This window comes from Leopardus geoffroyi, chromosome E2 (genome assembly GCF_018350155.1).
Source record: "Leopardus geoffroyi isolate Oge1 chromosome E2, O.geoffroyi_Oge1_pat1.0, whole genome shotgun sequence".
Classification (NCBI taxonomy): Eukaryota; Metazoa; Chordata; class Mammalia; order Carnivora; family Felidae; genus Leopardus; species Leopardus geoffroyi.
The window spans coordinates 30956042-30980900 of record NC_059335.1 but is presented as its reverse complement, the minus strand read 5'-3'; the positions used below and the strand labels follow the sequence as shown (position 1 = coordinate 30980900).

Genomic DNA, 24859 nt, shown 5'->3' with positions numbered 1-24859 from the left:
CTCTCAAAAATAAATAAAACATTAAAAAAATTTTTTTAAACAAGTGAAAATAGATTATGTATTACAAAATCATAACCTCTTTATCTGTTCTCAATACCTACTTTTCTCAAATCTGGGTTCAACTCTTAGGTCTGTGATTTATAAACTATCCTAAGTCCAGTTCCCTCATTTATAAATTAAGATGCCGCTGTTAACATCATAAGATCATTGTGAAGATAAAATGTGATACTTATAAAAAGTACCTACTGCAATGTCTGGTATAGGACAGGGGCTTGCTGGATAATTACTGAATGAATAAAAATTGTGGGGTTTTTTTTTTGAAAATTGTTGAATTTATTTAAATCAGTTAAATATGCATTATTGGGAAATGTGAAACTGTAAATTTTGGATAGCCAACTCTAAATCACTACCTTCTAGATCACTAGATGACTCCTAGCATGAGTATCTCCTAGCAGAGAGAAAAGACTAAAGAGGAAAATAAGGATAAGATCCTCAAGCAGGCTTTTCATAACGAGAAGTCATAAAGTCATAAACTAGGTCCTTATAAAATTCATTCTTTAGGGGAGACTGAGTGGCTCAGTCAGTTAAGAATCTGACTTGGCTCAGGTCATGATCTCACAGTTCCTGAGTTTGAGCCCCACATCAGTCTCTGTGCTGACAGCTTGCAGCCTGGAGCCTGCTTCAGATTCTGTGTCTCCCTCTCTCTCTGCCCCATCCCTGGCTCATGCTTTGTCTCTCTTTCTCTCTTTCAGAAACAAAACAAAAAACCAAAAAAACATTAAATTCATTCTTTAAAGGAGTATCTTCTAATTGGCCTCATGGCTTGTGGAAGGCTGAATAATAATGACCCCCCCCCCAAAGACATCAACCTCCTAATCCCCCAAATCTGTAAATATGTTAACACTGCAAAAGAAAATTCAGACTGCAGATGAAATTAAGGTTGACCTTAAAATAGAGGGAGATTATCCTAGATTGTTCAAGGACCCAGAGTAATCACAAGAGTCCTTATAAGTGGAAGAAAGAGGTAGATGATGGTCATACAATGAATGAGAACGACTCAACCAGTCATTGCTGAAGGGGGCCACAAGCCACAGAATGTGGTTAGCCTCCATACACTGGCAAAGCAAGAAAATGGATTCTCTCCTACAGCTTCTAGGAAGGAATGCGGCCCTGACAACACCTTGATTTTAGCCCAGTGAGATCCATTTTAGTCTTCTGCCTTCCAGAACTATGAGATAATAAATTTATGTTGTTTGAAGACACCAAATTTGTGATATTTTTACAGCAACAAGAAATTGATACATGACTATATATTCCCAAACCCTAAAGCAACAGAGGGTAACGTGGGCTCGAGTCCTACTGCCTACATTTGAAAACTTGCTGTGCTGTTTACTAGCTGTATGACCCTGAGCAAGCTATTTAACAATTCTATGCTTCAAGCCCCTATCTGTAAAATGAATAGGTGGTAAGATCTACCTCACATAGTTGTTTCAAAGGTTAAATGAGAAAATATATGTAAAGTCATGAACGTGACTATAACTGCTCCGAACTTATTGGCTATTTGTGTTTTTATTATGATTCATAATTATACAAGTCTTCAAAGGAAAGTCTGTACATTTACCTTGATTTCCTAGGGCTCTGTCTAATCATGGATATATACAACAATTTATCTACAGTGATGTTCATTATACTATCCAAAAACAAACTGGTTAAAAAATTATGGCACTTCTACATTATAAATTATTATAAAGTCATTAAAATAGCAGTATAAGTCTTCCAGTTAAGGCCAAGGTGGGAGTAATAGGAACTGGATTTACACTCATGTTTGAAACAACTGAAAAGCCAGGCAAAATACATAAAACAATAGCTTTTAAACAATGGACATCAGGTAACCCATGACAGTGATCCCTGAGAGAAGGGAAACAGATGAGCTAAGATTGACTCCTGTCTTAGCTTACTTACTTCAAGGAGAGGGTTTCCACACTGCAGAACAGGGAAAGAGGCAGCCACATGGAATCTTACAGCCTCCTTGCGTTGAGACAAAGCTGGAAGTCCAGGAAAGCCAAGGCAGCTAGTTTGCTGGGGAATGTTCTGGAAATGAGAGAGCTTCACTGGGAAACACCTCTAGAGATCTTCATAAGGTTTTAAGTAAGTATGGATTAGTGCTACTAGTTTGTGGAGAAACTACCCAAGGCCCAGAACAAACTACTTGAAAACAGCTGACTTCTCACTAGGGCCAAGAATAGTTCATCTTCCCATCAGAGTCATAGTGGAAAATCTTGTATTTCACAAGGTACTGGACAGAGAAGGCTATTGTGTCAGGAGTGTGGGAAAATTAACCCTAAAGATTGCTCTAGTCCAGCCTAACAAAGCCCAAAAACAGATCTTATACAGATAAACGGATTTCAAAGTAACTGTATCTCAGAACAAAATTCAAGAATATTTATAGGAATGTAAAACTTTCCATCACTGTTAACAAGGTAAGATTCAAAATGTCTGGCATCCATTCAAAAATTATCAGGCATTCAAAGCAGGAGAAAACACAGACTATACTGAGGAGAAAAATCAATCAACAAAAGCAGACTCGGAAATGACACTGATGATAGATGTAGTAGACAAGGACAGTAGCACAGCTATTATAATTATACTCCAAATGTTCAGTACGTTAGAGGAAAGATTGAGCATGTTAGGCAGAGACGTGTAAAGCATAAAATGAATGAAAATGAGATTTAAGAAACACACTGGATGGGGAGATTACACAACAGAAGAAAAGAGTGAATACATACTAATAAAAATTATCCAAAAACAGAACAACAAAATATCCAAACAGGGGGCACCTGGGTGGCTCAGTTAAGCATCCAGCTCTTGATTTCAGCTCAGTTCATGATCTAACCATTTGTGGGTTTGAGCCCTGTGCTGGGCTCTGTGCTGAGTGTGGAGCCTGCTTGGGATTCTCTCTCTCCCTCTCCGTCTGCCCCTCCCCACCACCGCCGCTCCCCGCTTGCACTTTCCCTCTCTGTCTCAAATAAGTAAACTTAAAAAAAAAAAAACATCCAAAATGAAAGGCAAGGTTTTGGCTTAATTAGATGTAGATTTTTTTTTTTTTTTAGTCATCAGTCACACCTTTGTGCATACATAAAAAGGAAAACCAAGTGGGGCACCTGGGTGGCTCAGTCAGTTAAGTGTCCAACTTTGGCTCAGGTCATGATCTCACAGTTTGTGGGTTCGAGCCCCATGTCGGGCTCTGTGCTGACAGCTCAGAGCCTGAAGCCTGCTTGCGATTCTGTGTCTCCCTCTCTCTCTGCCCCTCCCCTGCTCGTGCTCTGTCTCACTCTATCAAAAATAAATAAATGTAAAAAGATTAAAAAAAAAAAACTTAAAAAAAAGGAAAACTAAGTGAAATAAATCAGTTAAGGTATTCCTAAAACGGCTTCAAAATTCAGAGACCTAATCTTCATCAATTTTCCACTTAGAGTCATCACTACCCAATATCCAAGTTCATCCCCATAAAAATATCCTGTGTGACATGAAAAGTGCTGGTGATGAAGCATTTCCTAATATAATCCATAATGTGAAAAGCCAAGGCTGAGAGTCTCCCAAACATGGTTTTATAATTATGCAGAGCTAATTTTCTTCAACTCTGGCTCCAGAAACATTGCCAGTACTTTGAACACAAATTGCTTTCTACCAGTTAAGAGTGCCCTCTGCTCCTGTCTTCTGGATTTCCTTCCTTCCATCTGCTGACACCCTGACACTTTGAATGCATGTGCATGTAATTCCAACCTCTTCATAATTGCTGCTTCCCTAAGAGATATTATAAAATGCCATCAATCGAAAGATGCATCCAGTTTCAGAGGTCTTAAAATATGAAAAATGTGAATCTTGTAGATGAAATAAAAATACTCTTATTCTTAAAAAAAAAAAAAAATGGGGGCGCCTGGGTGGCGCAGTCGGTTAAGCATCCAACTTCAGCCAGGTCATGATCTCGCGGTCCGGGAGTTCGAGCCCCGCGTCAGGCTCTGGGCTGATGGCTCAGAGCCTGGAGCCTGTTTCCGATTCTGTGTCTCCCTCTCTCTCTGCCCCTCCCCCATTCATGCTCTGTCTCTCTCTGTCCCAAAAATAAATAAACATTGAAAAAAAAAAAGTGTATGTCCTCATAAAGGCTGTATACTAATGTTCATAGCAATTTTATTCACGATAATCCCAAATTAGAAAGAGTATCTTCTTCCAAAAGACAAGCGGATAAACAAATTGCAGTATATCCATATAAAGGAATACTACTTCGGAATAAAAAACAAAATGAACTACTATACCTGTACTTACTGGATGAATCTCAAAACAATTACACCAAATAAAAGAAACCAGATAAAAAGAGTAAACACTATATTATTCCATGTGTATAAAATTCTAGAAAATGCAAACTAATCTATAGTGACAGAAATCAGATTAGTGGTTGCCCTTGTGGGGCGGGGGGAGTGGGAAATGGAAGAAAAGAGACACAGGAAACTTTTTAGGATGATGAGTATGTTCATTATCCTGATTGTGATGATGGTTTCACTGGTGTGTGTGTGTGTGTGTGTGTGTGTGTGTGTGTGTGTGTGTGTGTATTTAGCAAACTGTACACTTTAAATATGTTCGGTTCATTACATGTCAATTATATCTACATAAAGCTGAAAATTTGAAACAAAACAAATAGGTAAACAGATACAGAGCATAAGACTAAAAGCATACATGCATGTGAACTATACTACCATTTAAAAAAAGACTGAATACAGAGAGGGAGGGAGGCAAACCATAAGAGACTCTTAAATACTGAGAACAAACTGAGGATTGATGGGCAGTAGGGGGGAAGGGAAAGTGGGTGATGGGCATTGAGGGCACCTGTTGGGATGAGCACTGAGTGTTGTATGGAAACCAATTTGACAATAAATTATATTTAATAGAGAAAAAAAAAAGACTGAAAGCATAGATCTCCCAGATACAAAAAGGGATTGTTTCTAGTTGGTGTGATGAGGAGTGACTTTTCTTGCTTGTGCTTTCTAAACTTTTTCTGAATACTTGCAATGAACATGTTTACTTTTGTAGTTGTCAAATGTCTAGGTCTCTTCATACATTAGGCAGTCAGTAGATGCCTGAAATAAATCATTTTCATTAAGAGATCTGAAATATTACAAATCCCCAAAGGAGAAACACAACGCTACATAAACCAATATTTTAGAATCCACCACCATTTTCGATTATTTATATATCATGTCTAGGCATATACTGCTGACAATACATTATTCGGGAGACTGGTTCATGCATATTTGTTCTATGGGTCTTATCTCCCTTGTGAGTTACAAAAAAGCAGAATGCCTACCATATTGTCTTATATATGTCAGGTATTAAAAATATATTTGTTGAATTTATCAACAAATGAATATCTTACAGACAAAACCATCTAAAAATTATAACTACATTAGTGCTTAGTACATGGTATGTTCTCAAAAGTTTGTATCCAACTTTTAAAAAAACTTAAATCCCTCTCTTCAATATAAATTTAACCGAAATCAAATACCAAGCAAGGACTACTTCTTATTTCACACACAGCACAGCACCATGCAAAATCACACAGGTTGACAGAGTACTTATGAAACTGAATAAACAATTTCCAGAATTTGCTCATATAATCACAAGCATCCAACATGAAACAAAGCTCAGAAACTACACAATGGTACTGAGATGTTGTGTTATTACATAGGGTTCACAAACTAAATGAGTGCCTTAAAAACAAACAAGCAAAAAAGGCTGATTCCAGGTCTAAGGGAAATTAAAAACATCTTCTTGCACCAGAAAGTAGAGAAGTAATTAGAGATTGATGAGGACATATTAATAGGGCATGGAGTTAGCTTAAAAGGATTCCCACTAGCCAAATACTCAAAAAGAATAAAAATGATAATAACTTATAACATGTTTAATGTTTTTTTGAATCCCTGGGTCCAACTCTTGATGAAAACAATTCCACTTTTTATTTATTTATTGATTGATTGATTTTTAATTTTTTTTTTAACGTTTATTTATTTTTGAGACAGAGAGAGACAGAGCATGAACGGGGGGAGCGTCAGAGAGAGGGAGACACAGAATCCGAAACAGGCTCCAGGCTCTGAGCTGTCAGCACAGAGCCCGACGGGGGCTTGAACTCATGGACCGCGAGATCATGACCTGAGCCGAAGTCGGCCGCTTAACTGACTGAGCCACCCAGGCGCCCCTTTATTTATTAATTCCAAAGGGGAAAAGGTACTTTTACTAAGTGATAAAACTCAGTATCACCAATAATGGGACAAACTAATATCACACCTCCTATTGAAATTCAATGGAAATACACAAAATCATCTGCATCATTCTTACCAAAATAAATAAATAAATAAATAAACAAACAAACAAACAAACAAATAATGTTTAAGCTGTATTATGAAGAAACAATTGGACAAATACAGGCAACTGGCCTGGACTTTTAAAAAATGTCAACGCCAGGAAAGAACAACAAAAAGGCCTGGAAAACCTGTATTAGGTTAAAGGAGATTTAAGGAGATATAAATGCAATGCCTGGCTTTTGACAGGATCCTGGATTTTAAAACAAACATCTCTAAAGAATATTATGGGGTAACTTAAGAAATCTGAATTTGGAGGTGGGGGGGTGCTTGGCTGGCTCACTTGGTAGAGTGTGTGACTCTTGATCTCAGGGCTTTGAGTTCGAGCCTCACTTTGGGTGTAGAGATTACTTAAAAATAAAATCTTCATTAAAAAAATTGAAATTCGCATAGTATTCGTATAGGATTTTATTGGACTATACACTATATTTATTGTTACTATCTGTTAATTTCTTGATTGTGATAAAAGTATTCTTGTAGGAGGATATACCTGTTCTAAGAAGAGCCATGTTAAAATAATTGGGGGTAGGGGCAACTGGGTGGCTCAGATGGTTGAGCGTCTGACTCTTAATTTCGGCTCAGGGCATGATCCCTCGGTCGTGGGACTGAGCCCCGCACTGGGCTCCACATTCAGTGTGGATTCTCTCTCTCCCCCTCTCAGCCCCTCTCTCTGGTTCATGTGGTCTCTCTCTCTAAAAAAATAATAATAGGGGCGCCTGGGTGGCGCAGTCGGTTAAGCGTCCGACTTCAGCCAGGTCACGCTCGCGGTCCGTGAGTTCGAGCCCCGCGTCAGGCTCTGGGCTGATGGCTCAGAGCCTGGAGCCTGTTTCCGATTCTGTGTCTCCCTCTCTCTCTGCCCCTCCCCCGTTCATGCTCTGTCTCTCTCTGTCCCAAAAATAAATAAACGTTGAAAAAAATAATAATAATAATTTTATATATATATATGTGTATATATATATATATATATATATATATATATATATATATATATGCAGTGTCATGATATCCCATTACTGGTGATACTAAGTTTTAACACTTAGTAAAAGTTACCTTTTATTAAAAATAAAAATAAAACAAGAAAGCAAATGTGGCAAAAAATTAACAGATCGTGAGTCTACATCAATGGGAATATGGATGTTCATTATATAATTCTTTCATCTTTTCTGTAAATTTAAAATATTTTTCAAAATAAAGTTAGAAAAAAATAAGTGATACCTTCAAAATCTACAGTTTGAACACATTCATAATATTGACATTTCTAATATCACTTACACTGAATTGGACCCATTTTTGTTCTTGTAAAATAACAAAAACACAGGCCTAGCCTTAGAAGTATCTTCCTTTTTGTACTTTTAGTACTTAGCACAGCACCTGACAGATAAATAGCAGGTGCTCAAGGAACACGTGCTGTTTCTGCTAAGCCATTAGTGGTTGTTTGACTTTAGACAGGTTGTGTCCCTTCCTGACACTTCAAATACTTGATCTGCAAATTCTGGGAAATACTACTAACTTGCATACAACTCACAATATTACCAAAAAGACTCAAATAATGTTAAAAAAAAACACTTTTCAAAATACTGTGCAAAAGTTATTACTATTTCTATCTCTAATTATACTCTTAACGTTTACTATTTTAATTTTTTTAAAATTACTTCTAAAAGTCTTACATTCATTTGAGGTATTTAGGGGAATAAAGCCCTGGGAAATTTATCTAGCAATATCACAAGTATATCTCTCAGTAACTTTTTTTTCTTCTTTTTTCTTTTAACGTTTATTTACTTTGAGAGAGAGATAGAGAACAAGCAGAGGAGGGGCAGAGACAGAGTGGGGGACAGAATCCCAAGCAGGATTCGCACCATCAGCACGAAGCCCAACGTGGGGCCCAAACCCACAAACCGCGAGATCACGACCTGAGCCGAAATCAAGAGTTGGGTGCTTAACTGACGGAGCCACCCAGGCGCCCCACTATTTCTTTTTTGACACACAAAAAAATAGTATTTCAAATTGAGTACATAGCACAGCTTGATAAGAGTTTTGCAATAGTTTGTAATAAAGTAGATTAGAAGCTCAAAAGAAAAGGGCCTGCTTTCTTGGCTCTGCCATTCACAAAAGCAACTGGACCTTAGACAATTGTATAATATATGTTCATATATTAATAGATGTATATGAAGAAGCACATAATGGGAGATCGCTAAAAAGTCATGAAACAAAGAGACAACCTAGAAACTACAATACCTCCTTTAAACAGGATAGGTCAAAAAAATTAATTTTTTGTTTGTAAATCACTCATTCCTAATCACTCAGCTGGACAGCTAAGGAAAAGTACTGGAAACCACTGTAATCGAAACTGAATCAGAAATGAAAAGATAACAGCTCTGAAATTATAATGGGATCAAAGGGAAAGTATGATTTTTCAATTTGAGTTCTTCGAAGGCAAAGGACCAGATCCTTCATTTTTGCAACCTCACTGCCCAGCATAATCTCATATACCTGGTGGACAACTAGTAAATTTTGAATAAAAGCATTAAAAATGCAACATTTCCAAAACACAGATGTTATATAAAATTCAGTATATACAACTTATACCTACATTTGACAAATAATAAGGGTGTTTTCTTTAAAGACTAAAGATATTGTTAAAACCTTATGACACATTAAAAGCTATATACACCTAACAAACAAAACCCTCCAAAAGTTAACTTCTCTCTCAATTTGGAAACAACCAGTCATATTTGCATTTTATAACACAACACAGTAAATCTAAGTGTCTCACTATCGTATGGTATCACTTTCATTTCTGAGTTTAAACTACAAAAGGAATCTGATAACTAGTTAGCAAGCAAATTATGACTTCTCTACCACTGTTTTGTTTTGTTTTGTTTTTTTTTTTTCGTATTTGAGAATGGAGGAAAATCTTGTCCAGATCAAAAATCCTATGAAATTCCATGAAATGGTCAATGTAAACTTGTACTGCTTTCAGGTACACAAACACATATTCACGTAGGAAAAAATCTTGCTTTAAAGACTGTCCTTTCGTAATCTGTAAGGTATTACTTGCATCATAAATGTGCAAGGTATTATTTGCACAGTTGAGCATAGCAAACTACCAGATTTTATGTAACTGAAACTGCAGTCCAAACTTCCCAACTATGTGCTTACCATCCCTTTTCCTATACTACCCACACTACATTGTATTAAAATATTTCCTTAATTTAAAATAATTTCAGCCCAAATACCCAAATGAAGAAACCTGATCACCCACCCTGATGTATTCCAAAACAACTGTGTATTCATGTTATCATAATAGATATAAAGTTGGATGGCTCAGTAGCCCTACCACGTTGTTTTCAATTTCAGACATTAACAACAAGTAAATGACGGAGTAGTCCTAAGCTATCTGGAAGTGCACCTCATCAATAAAATTAAACACAACAAAATTTTGTTAGACCTACTTTGAAGTTTGGCTTGGATCTCATGCTCTTCACATACTGCACTAATCCACAAATTTCTCACCAACTGCTGCCTCTTCCCCACCCCTGGAATTCACTTCCTGTTCACCTTTCACCCTTAAGTATGCATGTTAGAGGTCAACAGCCTTAAAGCTACTGTTAACGACTGGAGTTTCTGTTACTCTGATTCTTGGCAGGCTGTGCAGAGCTCAACTCTTCTACAATACAGTACAGAGTTCAGTTATTAAGATCATATTTTAGAACTAGCTAATATTCCATGAATTTCTCCGTTCAAATAGAATATTTTAATCCTGAAGACATGACAGAAATGTCAAAGCGAAAAACTAGTCCACTTTAACTGGGAAAAAAAAAAAAGGAACTAAAAGGGAAATTCCTATACCTAATTTCTATATTGTGTTCGGCTTAGACAATAGGAATTCTGAAACTTCTTATAGGCAACATACCACACCAAATGCATAAAGATTTAAGCATACTGATCAACAGAAGGATGGTATAAGATTTTTAATCACTTCAAGGAGACGATCTAAAAACTTCTTAGTTTTTTCTCTTCCTTTTGTCCAGAGTATAAGTGGAGTGATAAGTTTTTTTTAATTGTACACACACACACACACACACACACACACACATATATATATATATGTTGGTTTTTTGACTTAGGAAAAGTTACCATTAGGAGGAAAAAAAACCTAGCAAAGAGCTTGGGATCCTCTGAGTTCAATTGAGTATAACAACACATAGCAAATCCCTTTAGTTTTACATGGGTTTTTTCCCATTCTTTTTAAACATAGTTTATTAGTTTTTTTTAATGTTTATTTTTGACAGAGAGAGAGAGAGAGAGACACAGAGCATGAGCGGGGGAGGGGCAGAGAGAGAAGGAGACACAGAACCTGAAGCAGGCTCCAGGCTCTGAGCTGTCAGCACAGAGCCCGATGCAGAACTCGAACTCACAGACCCCAAGATCATGACCTGAGTTGGTTGGACGCTCAACCGACTGAGCCACCCAGGCACCCCCCTTCTTTTTTAAAAACAACTTTCCTTCTACACAAAATTAGCTATGTTTCTGTTTAAGAAATGTGTTCCAACAGATTTTTACTTAAGTGGGGATCCTTACTTAAGTGTAAAAATAACCATTACATATTTGAACATACAAGACCTCCATATAAAATTCTCTTTCTCTTCATCTTTTCCTAACCAAGCATTCTACCACCATCATCATCGCCCTCTGGGGGTGGGAGAGGGTGCCATATAATTAAAGATTTTCATGCTTAATAGAATACATTTTAACTATCTGGAAATTTACTCATGTTTAATAAGTTCCCTGACATTGTTGGATAGCAGAGAACCTGTCATATTTCTTTCTCTTTCTTCATTATTTGTAATCACCACTCACGAGCTAAACAGGCAATATGAATGATATGTCCTGCAATGAAACCCAAAATTACAACTGCAGAGTCTTAAGAGTTGAAAAGAACCTACCAATTTAGTCCATCTTACACCCACTATAGGAATTCTTTCTGTGACACATCTGAGCCATTCTATTTACCTGCTTTCATTGAAAGGAACTTCAAACTTCTTCCTTAGTATCAAATGATAATCCACTTTTCTGTGACTTTCATTTAGCAGGCCTAATTCTGACCTCTAACGTTCTTTAAACACTTGAAGATAATGATCACATTTATCTTTAGAGCATTTGTTGTTACCTTCTTATTATACAGTTTTATTTAAAATGTCTCAACACTCTTGGAAGCAATAGCTATTTTGGTTTACTTCTCTTTGTTCTGGGAGTGTTTTTCCCTTTGGTAATGGATAAACTATTTGCCAACATGGCCAGAAAACATGAGATGCATGCTCTTTTCCACTTAAAGATTCTAAAGCAAGTTTCTGCCTCATCAGTAGGGTAGATTTTTGAAAGGGGGAGGGGATGAGTAGGGAAAAATCATTTAGTATATTATTGTTACATATTACAATGTACTAACATACTTTGAAGGAAAGTAAAAGTGGGTAAGACAACAATATAATGGACTTAAACTTGGTTTGAATCCAGTCTGGCCACTGGCTATCTCCACACTAGCTGTGTGTGTCACTTGGGGTATATACTATTTAATTTCTCTGTACTTCAGTTTCTTCCCACAGAAACTCAAGGAAATAACTGTATCCAAATAAAAGGAGTGTTGTGAGGGATCCATGTATTAATGTATGCTAAAGTATTCAGAATACTGCTTAACACAAAGTAGGTACTCTACGTGTTAGTCATTATAATATTTGCTATTGCTACACATCTATTTTAAACTGAATTGTAATGGTAATATATGCAAGAAAAATATAAATATATTTTAATTAAACATGATTCAGATTTTTCCAGTGCTCAATAATAACCTTATTTTTTATGTGGTACTTTTAGCAATCTTGTAATGGTTAAACTATTCAGCCATTCAAAATCATTTTCAGAAAAACAGTTAATGACTTGAAAAATGTCTGCAACATAGTAACTGGAAGGTGAAAAGAGCCACTTGCCAAAAAGCATGAACTATAATGACCTCAACTTTATTTCTTAAAAATGCACAAATATGTAGGTGAAGGACAGGGATGAGACAAACAACAGATCTCACTGGAAACTCATACAGCAAAATGTCAACAATGGCATCTTTGGTAGTGGTATTGCAAGTAACATTAAAAAAAAAATTTTCTAATGTTTGTTTATTTTGAGGGGAGAAAGAGAGAAAGTGTGTGTGTGTGTGTGTGTGTGTGTGTGTGTGTGTGGTGTGAGGAGGGGAGGGGCAGAGAGAGAGAGGGAGACACAGAATCTGAAGCAGGTTCCAGGCTCTGAGCTGTCAGCACAGAACCCGATGGGGCCTTGAACTCACAAACTGTGAGAACACGACTTGAGCCAAAGTCAGTCGGTTAACTGCCTGAGCCACCCAGGCGCCCCACAAGTAACTTATTTTTAACTTGTTTGTTTTCTATATGGTCCAATTTTTTTAAAAACCACATATTAAATTTTTTATCACAAAAAAATTCATTGTTTTAAAATGTGTCTGACATAGGCTATTCAAACAGGTGTTTCTCTACTTTGTTTAAAAACCTATAGGTAATGTAAGTTTCCCTATCCTTGGGAAGAAAATGAAAAATTCAAGGTACTAAGTAATAAATTCATCACAGTATGAAACCAACAAGGAATTATGTACATCCTAAAATTATATTTTTTGTTTTGAATGCTATTTCAGCTATCCCACATATTTTACACGGCTATCAAACTTACATTAAATTGAATTTATAAACATTGAGAGATCACATAATGTTATTTCTACTTTACAAAGAAGACAAAAATGAAAGATTTTGTGTTACAAAATAGCAGAAGGTGTCTGTCATAAGAGAGCAATGAGAAGTTTATAGCATTTTTTTCTCAAATTCCTATGCTCTAAAAATTACACAGGAAAATAAGCTAGTATTTTCTTTATGTTTAGTGAGTACTTACATTTAGGAACACTTGCTATAGCTTCTTACCCTTTTTCTTCTCTCATGGTAAAATTTTAGAGTCAATTATATAAGAAATGTTCTCAGCAATATTCACTGTTTTTAATGACTGACACAGACTTCAGAGTACTTACTTCAAGATATTTGAAATTATATCCACAACCGCCTGACCTCAGTTGGGACATAAGAAAAAGCAAGGCTTAGAAGTATTCTTTACATATCCAACACTCTCACTGAAGCTTTCTAGAATTCTGAATAGAGTGCCATTATGAATTTTCACACATTAGGTTAAAGAATATCTTGTTTTGGCTATAATAAAATGAATCTCATTTTTTTGATTTGGATAAGCCTAAAGTTATACCGAATAAGAGATTATTTTTAATCTCTAATGTCTATATACATTCAACTATGCTAATTTAGTCTGAAATGAAATTACTGCAATTAAGAGAGACAGTTAAAAAAATCTAAAAGAAAAATATTTATTTCCAAAGAATCTGGGGAAAGGCCATAATAACGTAAGAAGAACTACTCATTAATACAGCAATTTTTCTATGTAGTAACCATAACCATCCAGAACATTCTGAAAATTACGTAGCCAAAAAAACTTGTAATCTCCACCAAAATTTATTAAAATTACACATATTAAATCAAATTTCACATATTTAGGATATGTGACCTATGATTCAGTACATATAAAACCTATATACAATTCATAAAACTCAGTCATAATCATCCTCCACCTTCTCTACCAAATCCATCCCTCGTCTTCACCCTCACAACCAACAACTCCCAAATATTATTAACACTAAGAAATAATAGGAAACTTGAGAACAGCTTTTTGATAAGTCAACAAAATATTCCAAACCAACTGCCTTTTACCTGTTTTTGAACACCTAACATAAAGAATGAGATGTTAGCAAAACAAAAACTCTGGAACAAAAAGGTGAATGGATTTAAACAAAGCCTTATGAATGTATCAGTAGAGGAAGATGGTTTATGAAAGGATGGGTCTGAATGGGTCTGAAAAAAATTTCTCTGAGACAATACTATCTACATGCTAGCAAAAGGGACTACTTTAGTTACTTACAATTACCCTTTATTCATTCCAGATCTATAACTTCTTTTAAAGCCAACAGAAATGTTTAGAAATACATGAATTAAAAAAAAATTGATGACAAGGCCCCTAGAAAAATAAAAGTAAACAGTAAATAAACTTTGGGCTTCATAACGACAAGTATACACTAGACAACATGACTAGTCCAACCAGTCAGAAATCTGCATATTAAGTGGACAGATGACCCTAGGTTCAAGCAGTAGAGGTTTTTCCCAGGGTCCTTCTAAAGAGGATGCTTGGTCCTCTTCCAGTAGAGGGAGCAAAATCATAATATTCTACTCAGGCTACAAAAGAGAAGGGAGGGTTTATGAGTGCCTTTTAAATATGTTAAAACCTATCTAAACATTTCAAAAAAATGTACTGAAAATACCACTTAAAACAAATAAAATCAAGCTAAGGGAAAAAAATAAAGATTTTATCTTCTTTAAACACTTGAAAGCTCTGAAAGGAATGAATGGTCCCCACATGTTTAATTTTAAGTACTGTGATATATTACATTGTCCACCAAATCTCACAGGTAACCAAGGAACTGAAGCATTTTAGAAATCCTTAATTTAACGTGATTTCAGACAAATGATAAAATATTACATTAAATACCTTTTTATTATAAAAGCAACATGGTAGCATGACAAAAACTATAGAAAACAAAGGAAAGTATAATTGTACTACCCTGACTGAAAGAATCTATTTCAATATATTTTTCATATGCATATTTTCATACTGCTATGAGAAAAAGCATAATTATAAAAATGTTTATTAAGTGCTTACTACATACTAAGCATAGTTCTAAGTACTTTTACATATTATAACTTTTTAAATCCTTACCAAAGCTCTACTACATAGATCCTGTTATTATTCCACATTTGAAAGGTAAAGCAAATGAAGCACATAGAAATTCTATAATTAGCTAAAAGTCACACAGCTAGTATGTAACAGTAGCTAAGATTCTAACCCAGGTAGTTTGGTACCTGAGCCTGTACTCTTAACCACTTTACTGTGATCTTAATTTTGAATTATACTTTTCCCACATCATTAACATGGTATTCGCTATTAGTCTTCAAAGTCTTTTTAATGTTTGTGATAGTCCACCTAATACACTATGATAATAAACTATGATCCTTCCAACTGTCCTGTATAGATAGCAGAAGATAAATATCTTTGGGTATATTACTTTTGCCACGTTTGGGGTATTGTAATAAAGTATTTTTATATTCAAATATACAACCTAGTTGTTTTCCAAAATATCTGTATCAGTTGACAAAGGTCTATAAGTTCCAATTTCACCATAAATTCACCAGCATTAAGCATTAACATTTTTTTCTAATACATAAAAATGAAACCACACTGCAAACTGAATTATTAAAGTTGTATATTATTCTGAATGTTTTATTAGCTCAACTTACCTTTTTATGAAATTTCAGCTCCTATGCTTTATCCAGTTATCAACTGAGGTCTTAAAAGTTTGCTTATAAATTTATATGAGCTCTTTATAAGAGTATTAACATGATAAACATTGTGATAAAACGTTCCCAGTCTACTGTTTTCCTTCTAATTATGGTTAAGTTTTCCTTTTTGATAATAAATTGTTTCATTAAAGGCAATTATAATTGAAAGTTACCAAAAGGTCTTAAAACCTGACTATTTTCTAAATATAGAAGTTAACGTATTGCTCTGAGCACATCAATGAATAATTTCCAAATATAAGACCGTTAAAGCAACAAAACCTATGTCAAAATATGCATATTCACCTAACAGAATGACTGAGTTTGAGCAACCTTGGATAGGTCTCACATAAAATTAACTCAATGAGTAAAAGTCCATCCTACCCCAAATCATCAAAATAAAAGAGCTACAAACCTGTCGCTGTAAATATAGGCGATTTCTGTCATGTAAATGCTGATGATTCGAAAGTGATGAATGCCAACTGCGAGCTGGACTGTGCAACTGAGTTTGAGCCATCTCTGAAGGCCGAGTTACCAGATGTGAAGTAAACTGCCGTTCAAGGTCATGATCTAAAACATGACTTGAATGATCCTGTCCAAATGTTGCCTCATCAAACTGGGGAAGGAGACCCTCCTGCAGGAGGTCTTCTGGGTCAAGTCCCGTGAATGGCTCGGTTTGAGACTCTACTTGATGAAGTAAATTCTCTTCTAAAGATGAAAAGCCATTAGTTTCTACGTGATCATTGAAATGGCCCATTTGAGTTCCTGAGTCAACAGGATCTGGGAAGTTCATGTGCACAGGAGATAATTTTGAATTGCTATAATTACCCTGAGGATGTGATGAATGCAACATTTGGAAATTACTTGAATTCAACGATGTATTGGGATTTAGCATATGCTGAGTGGAGTCTTGCTTGATTCCCCTATGAGGTGAAAAGGAGTTACTTCCAGTAAAATCTGATAAAGCCTGATTTGTATGATTAGGTGCAAGAACAGCAGAGGACTGCAGAAGACTGTTGGGTGAGACGTGATTACTGGAAAAGGAATAATGTGAAGAAAACTGCTGTGAATTACTGACAGAACAAGAAGTCATATTTGGAGAAGGTCCATTAAAATTCCCTTCTTGGTGATTGCTACACTTGAGGAAGTGTACTGAAGGATTTGATGTTTGAGAAAATTGCTGCATTGAAAGAGACTGTTGCGACGTAGATGCATTCGTAATTTGTGATGGGTGGCTAACACTGACTCTGTGTGGACCAGAAACATTAACATCCATAAAATTTTTAGACTGGCTAAGAGAATTTTGCCCTGGGTTAAGACTGTTTCTGTTTTGCTGTGAGCGTAAGGAAGTGCACTGTGTTTGTTGTTCACTGGCCTGAAATAAGGCAAAGTCATGGTGTACCACAAAGCTTTTATTTGGATGCATAGGGTGAGAATGTCCTTGTTGGTGGAAAGGAGACCCATTTTGATTTGAAATGCTGGTAGCTGTCTGATGGCCCCACATTGGACTGCCATCTGCTACATCTGGAAACAAACCATTGGGTTGGTTTGGGGGATGGATTGGAGAACAATTAAACTGAGAGTGTGGAGATAACACGTGTTCAGCTGGGCTACCAAAAGGCTGATTGACCTGGTGAAATTTCATTGAATCAAACTGATTTAACTGCTCATAATCAGTTATCTTCTGATGTGTTGGAGTACCTTGAACATGGTTGAGTGAGTCTATGTGCAAAGGTTCAAATTCTGCACCCAGGTTCAATTCATCGACTAGTGAAACAGGTCCTGGCTGTACAAATGCATCATCTGACAAACCTTCTAAGGTCTCACCAAAAAGATTGGCATCATCAAAAAAGTCCATCATTGGATCTGTCATCTTGAAAAATCCAGTGACGATCTGAGCTGTTCACTCCAAATGAAGTATATTCAGCTTCTCTGTAGTAGATACTATTGGATCATTTCCAAAGGTCATCAACTAATCCGAAACAGGTCAATGTTCATTATTGCTCTAGATAATGACATGTCATGAAGTGTCAGAATCCTAGGAAAATAAGAAAAAGCAATCAAAGTTTAATGATGAGTATTCATTAAAGTTCTACAAAGTTTATACATAATTTTAAAAACCTACAATCTCAGTGTACAGTATTTTTTATAGAATAATTCATTGCAAAAAGCTCATTAATATTCCTTACAAGGAAAAAAATGCTGGTGCATGGAACATGACTATATGCATTTAAAAGTAATAATGCATATTACTTTCATTTTGAAGTTCATATATTTTGATAGAATGTAAACTTGAGAATGGTATGTCAGACTTTCACTTAGACCATGAAATGGCCATCACTCCTTAGCATCACTCCCTAGCAGCTTTGGCATGCATAAAAAATGTATGTATTACACTTGAAAGTAATGTTAAGATAGCTGACATCAGACCTTCTCAGATTGGCCCAAATGAGATGAGTTAGCTATCTGGTCAGTTGACAGACCATGCAGACAGGTGATAGGTTGGGGATGTTCCCACATATTGCTACCATGGTCCCCTTGCCCACCCCTGTGGAAGATGAGCCTTCCTAAGAACCAACTGATTTAGATATCCATGTAGCAAAAGCAAGCACCTTCCTGTTAATAGTCATATTCATTACTCTGTCCGTAAGTCTCCCCCCTTGTCCCAGTAGATCATTTGGAATACAAATATTGCTTACTTACTAAACTGTGCAAATAAATGTGTGGTGACAATCAAACTAAGACAAAAATAAACAGTAGCAGCTTGAGCTAAGCAATAAATTAGTCTTACGATAGTCTTAAGAGAAAAAATGATTACATTTATGTAAATATATGTATATATACACACACACATACACGTTACTTCTGTGTGGAAAGGATCTAATGGGTTACTCATTAACATGAAATGGCTAGCTAATTTTCTTCTAGGCCTGTATTATTCCAAACGCTTTTTCATAAAGGCAATTTATGGCTCTGCCCTACTGTCTTGCACAGAGAACCACAAATGGAGGTTCCTGCTCCTCTACATATTAGTTTATTTAAAAATTAGTAAAGGCCAGAGGCGCCTGAGCGGTTCAGTTGGTTAAGTGTCCAACTCTTGCTCTCGGCTCAGATCATGATCGCATGGCTTCATGGGTTCAAGCCCCACTGGCAGTGCGGAGGCCGCTTGGGATTCTCTCTCTCACCTCTCTCTCTCTCTGCCCCTCCCTTACTTGCGCTATCTCGGTCTCTGTCAAAAAAAAAGAAAGAAACTTAAAAAAAAAAATTAGCAAAGGCCTAAGAAACTTTTCCAGACTTCTGTTTTGGGAGGTCCATATTAGGAAATACAAATTTCCTAAACAAAATGTTCACTATTTTAATGTAGAAATACCTTTGAAAAATTCTGAAAAGCAAAACCTACCGAAGTCTATATTAATTGTAATTAGAAATTGACTCATTGTTAAGCACAATGGTACCCAAGTGCTTTAACAAATATATGATTTTAGAAGTGAAATACAGAAAAAATTATTTTTCTAGATTTTATAATTGTGAGATGGAACAGATGAAGGGCTATGTGGTCTGCAATGAACAAAGCCATTAGAAAAATACAAGGTAGGTTAAATCACTTCTCTGGAGCATATCTTATTTTCAGCTTCAGACTCCAGACTAGGGAACTTTTATGTATACCTAAGTCATTAATCAGGAAATCTGTGTCTTGTGCTTTTATATGGATGTATGATTATCAAGAGGAACATAAAATGAGATACAATGAAAGTTACCAAATCCAATACATCATCAAATATGAGATACATCATTACCTGATATAACATGAAGAAAAAAAAATGCCGTCAATTAAACTATGGCACTATACCACTTCACATTTTTATTTTATAATGAACGAAATGACTTTTTAAAGGTTTTTAGACTTAATCTTATTCCAAAGGATCTGACAATTTCTTCTGCCTTGAGGTACTCTGCTTGGTCCATAAAGCACTTGATTGTTGCTCTGTAAGTAAATGTGGAATTGCTGTCATTTCTTCAACAAATATTTGCTTCACTAATATTAAATTTATGCTTTGCTACTGTTTCTGTGCCTCTCTACGTAATCAATGCCTTTGTGGTTAAATACTGAAAAACAGACTATATTTGTAAAGATATTTTAAATAACAAACACACGTGGTACTATTGTACGTAGCCCAACTGAGGCGATGGCAAGATAAAGAACCATGACTAACTTTGTGTACACACAGACAACGACTCCATGACAGCCACCTGGGAAATACTGACTGAGACACATCCCAATTTCAGAGATATTAAAGGGGGAAAAAAATATGCATCTTAGGATTAACTTCTTAAATAATGAGAATGTATTACTTCAAGAGTTCAGAACCCAGAACTATAAAAATCTACTGCCCAACTGAATGTTGACAGATATGACATTAGTTCATATAGTTCTATTTACTGTGGTAACAGTGAACTTAAATATAAATAAATATAAAACATTATTAATTTATACAGATTTACTATATGCTTATACATTTGTTCTTAAAAAAACAGTTAAAGAATTTTTAGGAAACTGCTCTGGAAATAAATATGTATCAGAGCAGTAACAAAACAGTCCATACAGGAAAGAACTGGTACAGTCTTTGCAATTTTGTACATGATGGTAAATTATGCTAAAGCAGAGTGTTTTCTACATTTATATAACCTGAAGCTTAACAAAAATATGGGAGAAGTAGACATTTTAATTAAGAAACCAAGTTTGGGGGCAGCTGGGTGCTCAGTCAGTTAAGCATCCGACCCCGGCTCAGGTCATGATCTCATGGTTCATGGGTTCGAGCCCCACATCAGGCTCTACGGTGACAGCTCAGAGCCTGGAGCCTGCTTTGGATTCTGTTTCTCCCTCTCTCTCTACCCCTCCCCTGCTCACACTCTATCTCTCTCTCAAAAACAAATAAAACAGGGGCGCCTGGGTGGCTCAGTCGGTTGAGCGTCCAACTTCAGCTCAGGTCATATCTCACGGTCTGTGAGTTCGAGCCCCGTGTCGGGCTCTGTGCTGACAGCTCAGAGCCTGGATCCTGCTTCGGATTCTGTGTCTCCCTCTCTCTCTGCCCCTCCCCTGCCCATGCTCTGTCTCTCTCTCTGTCAAAAATAAACATTAAAAAAAAAAAATTAAAAAAAATAAATAAAACATTAAAAAAAAAAAGAACAAGTTTGCCATTTTCTCATCCAATAAACATTTATGGATAAACAACAACCTACACAAACTCGATGATAAGTAGTAATTGATACCTCAGGGAATTTAGACATGTAAATAGAACATTATCAGCACGTTACTTGTGCTTTGCTAAAAGTAAGTACATAAGAGGAACATCTAATAATGTAAACACCAATACTATACTAAGAAGATACAGATTCCATATGTGATAAGATATATGTAAGTAGTCGACCTTAGTTATAAAAACTGAGACTGAAGGTGAACTATGAAAAAATGCACAAAAAATCTAATAAAGCCATCTTTTCTGATTTGAACAGTTTATTCTACAGTTGACACAAGGCTCATTTAAGTTCTTAAGATCTAGTGTTGTAATTTATTCTGTAAATGTACCATTTTCCAACTTTATGAAAATATCACATCAAGCTTGTTTTAACTTGTTGTTTAATTAGGCAAATATTTATGGACTATTACATCCAAAGCAACTCTGTAGAAACTGCAAAAGTTTCTGCCCTCAGGAAGTTCAGAATTTAAATGGAGGAAAAAGGGGGGAATGGCATGAGAAAAACACAGTACATATTGAATAAAATATGGTAACTGTGTCCTAAGAGAGGCACAGGTTCATCGAGAAGATAATTTATAAAAATAACATTTTGGCAAGTTATTCAGGAAAAACTTCTTGGAACAGTTAGCATTTGAAGAAGTCTTATTAGAAAAGGACTGGAAGGAAAGGTCAAAGAATTCAGGAATAAAGAAATAGCATGAAGGAAGTAAGTACAGTATGACCATTGCAGAGGGTATATAACAAAGGAAGAAAAGTAGAAAATAAAGGCAGAAACGTAAGTTGGGAGTACTGCTGTAGGGGGCCTTATCGATTAAGTACATTAAAAGAATACATTTGGGGGACAGAATTCTTCTAAGGTTGAGACAAGTATTTAGAATCAAAATAAAATTACTTCTCTATCTTCATTTCTATATTTACTGGATGCCAATGACCTGAGGATCAAACAAAACGGATTCAAACATCAAAAGGACAGAATCCCTGCCTTCACAAAGTTCATAATCCAGAGGGGAAGAAAACAAATAAACACATAGTGATATATGCCTTAGCAGAGATGTATACACAGCACTATGTTATGGTGGCACAGATTAGATCGCAGTTAATTATTTCTGGAGAAGATCGGCAAAGGCATAGAGATGAGCTAACACTTGAACTGGGCCTTAAGAGTAAAAAAATCATTGAATATGTGTTCTGAAACAGGATTTATGTATATAAACATACTTCAATTGTAAATTGACTTCCTCAATATCTAACAGTTGCTTTCTTTCCAAGACATCTCTGTATTCTCCAAATAAATCTCTCAATATTTTTCTACTAAATGAATTAGTCTTCCCAGTAAATTCTACACATTAAGAGTCTCATCCCATTTAATACGAAGAGCACTGATCCCTACCAAATTATTCGTTTTCTATTAGTCATCTCTTCAGCATTTCTATACATTAAATTTGTGCTACATTAATTTTTACTTTGTTTATGAGCTACTCATAGCTATTTCAAATTTATATTTGGAGAAAATTCAGCTTCAGAATCACCTGATTCAACTGTCTAGTAACCTGTGCATACTACAAATAACACTCCATTATAAATCTGTATTATATTTCTTTTTATTTTCTCTCCACTAGACTATATACCCTCGGGAAAAAAAAAAAGGAACACCTTTATCATCCTCGTATCCTTAGTATGTTGCCTAGCTTAGTAGGCACACAATAAATTTTTGCTGAATCAGTGGATGACTGCATAAGAATTAGGAAGAACATGATACCTAAAACGAAACATATACCAGAGTCCTGCCTCTTCCACTTCCTAGCTGTATGATTTTGAGAAGATCACATACTATTTGTTTTCATCTGTAAAAAAACAAACAATCAAAAAAAAAAAACCCAAAAAACAGAAAACAAATAACATAACACCACAAACTATTAACTACAGTCCTGTCTGCCTCAAAGGTGAATTATAAAGTACTGTATTAAATAAAGGAAGCGGTAACCCCTATTAAAATAGGAAACAGGTGTTTTACAATCCTTTCACTCTCTTGCATTATTCCTAAAACTGGCAAGGACACAGTGGAAACACTACAAGAAATGCCCAGAGGTAAAGGAGGACTTAGCATTTAGAGAACTACTCAATAGTGTAGTGTGGCCAGAGCATACTACTAGCCAAAACAGAGATGTTGAGAGGCAAGCAGAGGTCAGATATCTAAGGCTTTAAATTAGCCATGTTAAGAAATCTGGACTTTATCCTAGAGGCAATAGGGAGCTATTTCACTGTTCAAAATTTCTCTGGCCTAACACTTAATTAACTATTTTACTGTGGTAAAATTTGAAGTTATTTTTGGATAGCAAATAGCAACTCTCTCAATAACAGTGACCAAAACACTTAAGTTGTACCTAGAAATATTTATCTGTCATTTTAAAGAATATCTTTACTTGGCAAAATAAAAAGCTGGCAAACTTCAATTTACCATTTCTTTGTTTAAAAAAAAAAAAAAAAAAGGTCTATGAACTTCTAGAACAGTTCCTGTTAAGGAAACTACTTGAATATCTGTTAAAAATTTCTTTAGAAGTTCAATTTTCCTCCTGCCTTCCTAGGCATGTACTTTAAGATTGTTTAAAACAAACCTAATTATGACAACCTTCAAATTCTTGAAGACTTATGTCTCCCCTACAGCTTCTCTTTTCAAAGCTATCAGCAAAAATTTTTCCAGCTTATTGAAATGTGAAAAATCCTATATAAAAAATAAAGAGATACTAGAAAATACCCTCAGATGAATAAAAATGAAAACACAAGCAAAAGTTATGATGCAGCAAAAGCAATGGTCTAAGGGAAATTTATACTTGTAAACAACCACATTAAAAAAAATCTCAAATTGATAACCTAACTGTACACCTTAAAAAAATAAGCAAACTTGGGACACCTCGGTGGCTCAGTAGGTTGAGCACCTGACTTTGGCTCAGGTCATGATCTCAAGGTTCGTGGGTTTGAGCCCCGCCTCGGGATCTCTGCTAACACCTAGGAGGCTGGAGCCTGCTTTGGATTCGATGTCTCCCTCTCTCTCTGCCTCTCCCCCGCTCACACTCTGTCTCTCAAAAATAGGCATTAAAAAAAAAATTTTTTTTAAAGCAATAAGCAAACTAAACGCAAAGGAAGCAGAAAGAAATAATAGAGCGGAGATAAATGAAATAAAGAAGAGAAAAACAAAAGAGGAAAATCAATTAAATTTAACATTAGTTCTCTGAAAAGATCAACAAAATTGACAAGAAGATCCCAATTACTAAAAACAGAAACGAGAGGATATTACATATCTTATAAGACTATAGAAAGACTGTATAAGTCCTTTTTATATAATAAGTCCTTTTTAAATAAGAATAATATGAACAGTACATACCAATAAATTGGATAAACTTAGATGAAATGAACAAATTACATGTCATGTAAACTACAAAAATTGACTCAAAAAGAAACTGAAAATCTAAATAGACCTATAACAAATAAGATTGAATCTGTAATCAAAAACTTCCCAAACTTCCCTGGACAAAAGTCCAGGACCAGATGGCTTTAATAGTGAACTCTACCAAATACTTAAAGAATTGACACCACCAATTCTTCTCAACTTGTTCTACAAAAATAAAAAGGTAGAAGTACTTTCTAACTCATTTTGTGAGGCCAACATTATGCCTGATAATGAAGCCAAAGA

General features: G+C 35.6%; 1 protein-coding gene across 7 annotated transcripts in view; it reads right to left on the bottom strand.

Annotated features, from left to right (window-relative positions):
- The window catches only part of CHD9 (chromodomain helicase DNA binding protein 9), a 235678-nt gene that overhangs the window by 138114 nt on the left and 72705 nt on the right, over nt 1-24859 (bottom strand). For 6 of the 7 annotated variants that reach the window (XM_045442757.1, XM_045442756.1, XM_045442760.1 and 3 more), the window contains exon 2: nt 16326-17948. In XM_045442757.1, coding sequence (XP_045298713.1) covers nt 16326-17783 — 1458 coding nt within the window. In that variant the 5' untranslated portion in view covers nt 17784-17948. Of the gene's footprint in view, nt 1-9862; nt 10148-16325; nt 17949-24859 lie in introns of those variants that run through there. The other variant, XM_045442763.1, reaches the window with a different exon arrangement.